General features: G+C 41.1%; 2 protein-coding genes across 10 annotated transcripts in view; one reads left to right on the forward strand and one right to left on the reverse strand.

Annotated features, from left to right (window-relative positions):
- grip2a (glutamate receptor interacting protein 2a) overlaps nucleotides 1–2,825 on the forward strand; it is a 36,318-nt gene extending 33,493 nt beyond the window's left edge. For all 6 annotated transcript variants that reach the window (XM_053680435.1, XM_053680436.1, XM_053680438.1 and 3 more), the window contains 2 exons: nucleotides 1,028–1,174; nucleotides 1,591–2,825. In XM_053680435.1, coding sequence (XP_053536410.1) covers nucleotides 1,028–1,174; nucleotides 1,591–1,824 — 381 coding nt within the window. In that variant the 3' untranslated portion in view covers nucleotides 1,825–2,825. The remainder of the gene's footprint in view (nucleotides 1–1,027; nucleotides 1,175–1,590) is intronic.
- Nucleotides 2,826–6,029: 3,204 nt separating this feature from the next.
- slc6a6a (solute carrier family 6 member 6a) overlaps nucleotides 6,030–7,500 on the reverse strand; it is a 23,697-nt gene continuing 22,226 nt past the window's right edge. For all 4 annotated transcript variants that reach the window (XM_017466978.3, XM_017466977.3, XM_017466980.3 and 1 more), the window contains 3 exons: nucleotides 7,156–7,256; nucleotides 6,867–7,037; nucleotides 6,030–6,601 (listed from right to left, as the gene is read on the reverse strand). In XM_017466978.3, coding sequence (XP_017322467.1) covers nucleotides 6,449–6,601; nucleotides 6,867–7,037; nucleotides 7,156–7,256 — 425 coding nt within the window. In that variant the 3' untranslated portion in view covers nucleotides 6,030–6,448. The remainder of the gene's footprint in view (nucleotides 6,602–6,866; nucleotides 7,038–7,155; nucleotides 7,257–7,500) is intronic.

Here is a 7,500-nt window from a genome sequence, read left to right on the forward strand (position 1 = left end):
ACCTGGTGCAAAGCAACACTACTGGAAAAATCGAATGATCTTGTAGACTAATGAGTACTGGAAGACTGTGTCACCCAAAATCTTCTATAAATATCTTAAAGTGATGTCGCACAGAGTTTCGGATCTAATTTAGGACACAGTGTGATTTTTACTGTCATCTATAAGCATGAACATAACTACAGAAACCCATGCAACTCTGTAACATTATGGTGGCGGCCATCTTGGACAATCGGTATCACCCCACCCCCCATCCTTATTTGGTATTACTGTGTTTTCGAGTCCTCCTGGGAAGTCGGAATTACGATGTCGGGTGCGTTCAAGTCACTTTAGTCGGAGCAAGATGGCGGTATACCTTAACACACCAAAGGTTGTGTGTGTGTGTGGGGGGGGGGTGTATGTCTCATCTGTGGTATTTGTGTCTCTCGAGTGTGGTGTGTTTGTGTGCCTCACCTTTAATGGGTGGGTATCTGTCTGTCTGTCTTGCCTGTGGTGTCCTCCAAAGTTTGGAGGAATTGACGATAAAGTTCCACGTATTTATGGATTTTGTGTCTTGCACAACCATATTTACGGATTTAGATTTTGTGTTAGCCTTGTAGCAACAGTGCAAAAGTCAAGAAGCAACTGCCTGTCACTAGACATGTCCTTGACTACGTTTCAGTGTAGGAACTTTCACTCTGGATTGGTTTAAGACTTATGTGCTGTTCACCACCAGCTAAATGATGTCCAGTCAGCTTTGGGGATACGAGTCACTTTAACGTTGTTAAATTACACGACATGTTTTTTTTAAAAAAAATTTTATTCATAGTAATTACTAGCAACATCATCCTGCTAGTGAGGAGTGGACAAAAGTGGACCAGCTAATCACCTTGATGCTCCAGTCACCATTTTTATTTCACTTTGTTGCTCTTTGTAATTAAAAGTATGGGTTGTAAAGTTTCATGGTAATTTTTTCTTTCCTTTATTTTACTAATTCTCTCTCCTTGTCTGGCTGTCTCTCTCTCTGTCTCTCTGTCTGTCTCTGTCTCAGATCTGTGTGTTGAAGGATGAAGACAGCAGGGATTTTGGCTTCAGTGTCTCTGATGGCTTGTTGGAGAAGGGTGTGTATGTGAACATGATCCGTCCGGATGGTCCTGCAGATCAGGCAGGTTTACAGCCGTACGACCGCGTCCTTCAGGTACAGGATCTTCTTACGTTTATGCCATTTGGTAGATGTCCTTATTCTGAGCGACTTTAAAAAAAACACAAAATCACTGGGGGCAGTGGTGGCTTAGTGGTTAAGGCTCTGGGTTACTGATCAGAAGGTCGGGTGTTCAAGCCCCAGCGCTGCCACTGTTGGGCCCTTGAGCAAGGCCCTTAACCCTCTCTGCTCCAGGGGCTGTATCATGGCTGACCCTGCGCTCTGACCCCAACTTCCTGACGTGCTGGGGTATGCGAAGAAAACAATTTGACTGTGTATAGATGACCAATAAAGACTCATTATCGTTAACTTTAAGTCATGTATTCAGAAATCTAAACTAACTGTATGTAGGCTGGTGGCAGTCAGACTTTTGAACTGTGTGTCTGAACACGCCCTCTGTCTCTCCATCTCAGGTGAATCACGTGCGCACGCGGGACTTTGACTGCTGCTTAGCCGTGCCTCTGATTGCCGAGGCGGGAGATCAGCTCCAGCTTGTAATCAGCAGGAACCCCCTCACACAGGCATCTCAGTGGTCGCTCGAAGACAGTCAGGATGTCTCGGACACACTCCCTACCGTCCCTGTCCACGGCTCGAGCGAGACAGAACTCGGACCTGAGATGGTTCCACTGAGCGGCGGTTTACTGTAGAAGAAAGGAGTCAGTCTATTTCTGTCTCTCTCGCGCACACACACACACACACACCCGCACACACCCCTTACACAATTTAAACCACTTTCACACATCGTTAACAATTTTCACTAAGTTTTGGTTTCGACTGTTTAACGGCCACCACTTTAAAAAAAAAAAAAAAAAAATTTAAGTTAATCACCAAATTCACTCGTACACTATATCATTTGTGTTACAACTCAACACTTTACGTGCTTTGGTCATGGGTCCGTTTTAATTTTAGATTATATTATATTCAGTTCCCTCACTGGTTTAGGTTCTCTCACACACACACACACACACACACACACGCACACACCTGCACACGTACACTCTCACAAACATTAGTTTATTGTGTCTTGGAGCATTTTATATGGTTATAAAGAATATACCGTACAAACAGAGAGAGAGAGAGAGGACACACTCGCCTTGAAAGTTTACGAAGACCAATTCTTTATTAGCGGATCATGTTTTTTTTTTTGTTTTGTTTTTTTAAAAAGACAGATTTTCCTCTCTGAATAATTTTTTTTCATGTGCAAATGATTTTAATGTGTGTGAAACAAGTTTCCGTATGTAAACTTGGCTTGACCTAAGATAAAACCAGAAACTAGACTGAGACTAAAATTATTTTAAAATTAGCCGTAATACGTATATGGAGAACTGTGTGTGTGTGTGTGTACTGTAAAGAACGCTGTCCAGAGTGACACCGCTGTGCGTTTTTCTCATGAGAAACCAAGGCGTTAATCACATCCGATCATTTTTATACCTGACTAACTTGTGTGATAAGTCTGTTAACGTGTGAGATTAGTTTTAACTTGTACCTCCTTTTAAAAGTTGGGACAAATTTACCCCAATCAGTGTTTTTACCCACATTCCTTTTACAGTCCCGTGCACCATATCACAAGTGTCTGAGTAAATGTAAAATGAATGTTTTTATTATAGGATGCAAAAAGTTTCCCTTATTTTTTTTTTTTTTTTTTTTTTTTTTTTAAACAAAATAAAGAAAGATAAGCCAGCGTGTTTCATTGACGCTAGATATCGGTAATGAGGCAAGACTGATGCGGGCGGTCAAGCTGTAATCAGAACGTTATCTTGGGCCGAAGTGTGTACGAACGCAAGACTTATTTATTATTTAAAAAAAAAAAAAGTTAACGTTAACATTAACTTTCATCAAATGTTCATGATGTCAGTTTAGAAAGGTTTAGAAAAGGTGATCGAAATGATTTGCATTATAGACTGATAACGAATCAACTGTTAACTAGTTGAAGTAGAATTTGAAAAAATAATAATTAATGTTGGCTGCATAAATATTCACTCCCATGGGTCGATATTTGGTAAAACCACCCGGAAAATTGCAAATATAACCGCAGCTCATCTGCAATACTTCGCGATCGGCTTTGCACATGTGGATCCTGATACTTTTGCCCGGTCGTCTTGGCAACGTTGCGCTCGCACTGTGATATTTTGATGAAGGCTGTTGGTCAACAATTTATCAATCAAGTCTTGTCGCGCATTCTCAATCTGATTGGACACATTAAGGTACTAGAAATAAAAAAGAAATAATAATTTAAAAAAAAAAAAAAAAACAGACACTTGTTCCCAGAGGAAAATTTATTTATTTTATTTTATTATTGTTTAGGATCTAAATGATGCAATATGCATCTTGAAACGAGTTCATAACAAAGCTACTTTGGTTACACAAAATGTTTCGGTTTATTGAATCAAATCCAGTTACAATATACAGTATCGTATTGTATTGTTTGAATGGAATTTTTTAAAACTTTTTTTTTTTTTTTTACGCTTGTTTAGATTGTTCATTTTATTACATGTTCAAGCTGAAAATGATGATAAAAAAAACAGACAAAACCACTTGTTTACAAATATTGCACACTGCAAGTTTAAGCTAACATTTAAGATATAAATTTCTGAACACATTCAGAAAAATATAGGCGAATCACTGATGGTTCACGTTGTGCACCATTAGAAAATGGCTGACTCAAAAGGCAAATGTGATCGGAGAGGAAATACTAGTGAGCAGATTCTGGTTCGGTCGTGGGTACGGTAAACTCGACGAGCGAGGAGTGTGTGGTTTGGAGTGCACGTGAAGTTTGCGCTACGGTGTGTGTGTGTGTGTGTTCACTGCCAGTCAAAGATTCCTGAACACCTGATATAATAATATTAGAGATGCTATGCGTACAGTACCGCTACGTTATAAATGAATCTACTAATGCAAAAACAACACTAATGACAATATTTTCGAGGAATTATACGTTTACGACGGGTTCTAAATGATTATCCGGGTCATCTGTTTCATCAGCTGAGGTAAAATTCACCACGGCGTTTAAGCACGAGTCTCATCGTTGTGTCGCTACACTCGACTGATCGTCATCCATCCATCCATCTTCTATACCGCTTTATCCTTTTCAGGGTCATGGGGGAACCTGGAGTCTATCCCAGGGAGCATCGGGAACAAGGCGCGGTACACCCTGGACGGGGTGCCGATCCATCACAGGGCACACTCACATACACATTCATTCACTACGGACACTTTGGACACGCCAATCGGCCTACCGTGCATGTCTTTGGGCTGGGGGAGGAAACCGGAGTACCCGGAGGAAACCCCCGCAGCACGGGGAGAACATGCAAACTCCGCACACACAGGGCAAAGGCGAGGGTGGGAGGCAAACATGATAACCATTAAGCCACCGTGCTCCACTTCCAAGCCATTTTGGTAAAATATTTGGTAGAGATTTTGGTTGAAAACTAAATTTTGGTCAAAACTTGATCTTTTTTTTTGGTTTGCTTTGATCTTTTTTTTTTCCAGAATTCAAGTGCACCAAAATCCTACAGGTTTTCCCAGACGGGTTACTCTTGAAGCTTGTGTGGAGATATATATATATATATATATATGTATATAATCTCTTTCATACAAGTTCTGATACCATGAATGAATGGACACATAGATATGACATATTATATGAGAATCGTTTCATATAACAAGTGAAAAGAAACAAAAAAGTTCTTCTGACTGATCACCTTGAATATCCTTGAATAAAACACTTCTCTCCTGATGGGCGTGGTCTCTTCCAGGACGACTCTACCCCCATCACCAGGACACGAATTCTCAGTCAACAGCTAACTGAGGATGAACTGAACTTAACCGAGCGCCTACGGGAGATTTCAGCCTTCCCATCCTCACCATCAGCAAAACAATAAACCAGGGAATATCTCTTGGTAGAACGGTGTTCGTTGCTCTAGCGCAGTTCCAGAGACTATACCGAGGTGCACTGAAGCTGTCCTGGAGACGTACTAAGACGCCCGGTGTTTATTTTAACCTTGAACGTCAGTCGTCTGTACCGACCAATCAGAAACGAGGATTTTCATGGCCACGGTCTATGAGTAATTAAATTGCAATGAAACATTAAGAAGCGAGTTTGAGAAGGGGTTTTGACCGGCAGTGCACGATAAGCCCGTAGGACACGAGGCTGTACTGTGTAAAGTGAGGGGTTCTGGGTAATCAGAAGGTTTATCACTACAGTAGGTAAGGATGGACAAACTGCAACGTGACGAATCTGATGAGAAGGTGTCTAGTTTTCAGAAAGGCATTAAAAGGAGGGACGGATATTGCTGGACTACGGGTAAATAATTCACCCTCGGACTCAGCAGGAGGATGGTCAGGCAACCCTGAATTAAAAAGAAATTGATTCGAACCCCTCTCTTAAATGAGAAGAGCAGCATGTGATACTTAGCGTGTATAAAAAGCACAGCTGCCTACATTATTAGAGCAACACGACGGCTGTATATATACTGTATGCGTGTGTGTGTGTGTGTGTGTGTGTATTTGTCTCATCTGGCAGTGATTACTAAAGTGCACGGAGGGTTTTAAAAAGGGCACCATTGAGAAAATGGGCATACACTTGAGGACGTAACCCTCTCCAATAAATCAAACGTGTGTGTGTGTGTGTGTGTGTGTGTGTGTGTGTAAGCAGTGCAGAGCTTCCGCACAAAAACGGAGGTACATTCAGCTTCATCAAGACGAAGAACGCTGTACAGGAAACCTCACTGTACAATAAGGGTCACTGCCACAAACTGTCATCTAAACACCTGCTGATTAGTGCAGCTATCTTTAAAAAAAAAAAGAAAAAAAAAAGGAAAAAATCATGTTTACGTCACTGCTGTATTTGTCATTTTTCTTGAAAAAACAAAACAAAACAACAAAAAACCCCAAAAACAAAAACAAAAACAAAACAAGGCTCAATATCCTTCTAAACAACTTTCACAGTTCCCATCCGTCTCTCTTTGCCCGTGCGAAGAAGACGAGGCGTCTCTCACGGCTTCGACCTCAACAAATCTTAGCGTTACTAGCAATGATTACACCGATAACAACAAGAATAATACCACAATAATAATAATAATAATAATAATAAAATTCCTAAACAGCGAAGGATATTATTAGGAGGTTTTTTTTTGTTTGTTTGTTTGTTTTAAAACCTCCTCGTGTAAAAATACGACTAGAACACACTATGAAGCAGTCTGATCGGACTAAAGGAGAGAAAAGGAGTTTTAAAAGAGGAGAAAAGGGAACGCGGTTCTCTCATAGAGAGTCTCACATTGTAGTTTCTACGATGGTGTGAGTGTGTTTGGTGAGGGCGTAAGTGCCGTTAGGGTCGAGCGGGTGGAGCAGCTCGCTGTTCTTCAGGACGCAGTCTTTCGGACGAGAGCTCGCTCCTTTCACCGGCGCCGCCACGGCCTTGATCCGCTACACACACACAGACACACACGCGACATTACTGACGAGTCAGATTCATAGTACAGTTGAGGTCATAAAGTTTACATACGCTGCAAAATGTTCATAATTTAAGTAAAAAGGGATCATAAAAATTGCATTCAGTTGTTTATTTATACTCATGGTAGGACGTCATTCTTTAATAAATAACAATGGGGCCAATTGCTGTCGTATAAGAGGAATAAAAAACACTTCAGACATGCTGTTAGTGGAAAAGAATCAACTTTGTGATGGTAACCTCAATCAGTGAACCATCCGATTGGATGATTTTGACGACCACCACCATGGGGATGCAGATCATCGAGGTCAAAGCCAGACACCAACCCACTCCGATCGACCAATCGGGATACTCGTACACTTTGTTGTAAGTGAGGGGTTTGTATTTCACCAACGAAAACACAAAACAGCCCTGAAACGGGAAGGAGAACGGCGTAAAGGAAAAGACTCCATGACTCACATCACACTGTAAATGCCACATTCCTCCGTCGTCTCACACACACACACACACACACACTGTACACACTTACCACACACAGCACCGGAGTGATCAACATCCAGCTCCATTTCATCCAACTGTTTGGTCTGTAGCCAATCATCTCCTCAATAGCATCGTAGAAATTATCAGCGCCTGCAGTCACACACACACACACGCACACACACACACACACACGTTTACATTCATGTGTGTGTATTAGCCTTCAAAGATCACCAACATGTAATAATATGGAATTAACTTTTAACTTAAATGTAGAACTATGGACTCTGCTATTTAACCAAATCATTTATGTACTATTATACAAGAGCTAGGTTGAATTCTTGAATCTGATTGGTCAGAAGCCATTGATTGAAGTGTTCTGTGACGAGACGTTAAT

The sequence above is a fragment of the Ictalurus punctatus genome, chromosome 5, assembly GCF_001660625.3.
Source record: "Ictalurus punctatus breed USDA103 chromosome 5, Coco_2.0, whole genome shotgun sequence".
Taxonomy (NCBI): Eukaryota; Metazoa; Chordata; class Actinopteri; order Siluriformes; family Ictaluridae; genus Ictalurus; species Ictalurus punctatus.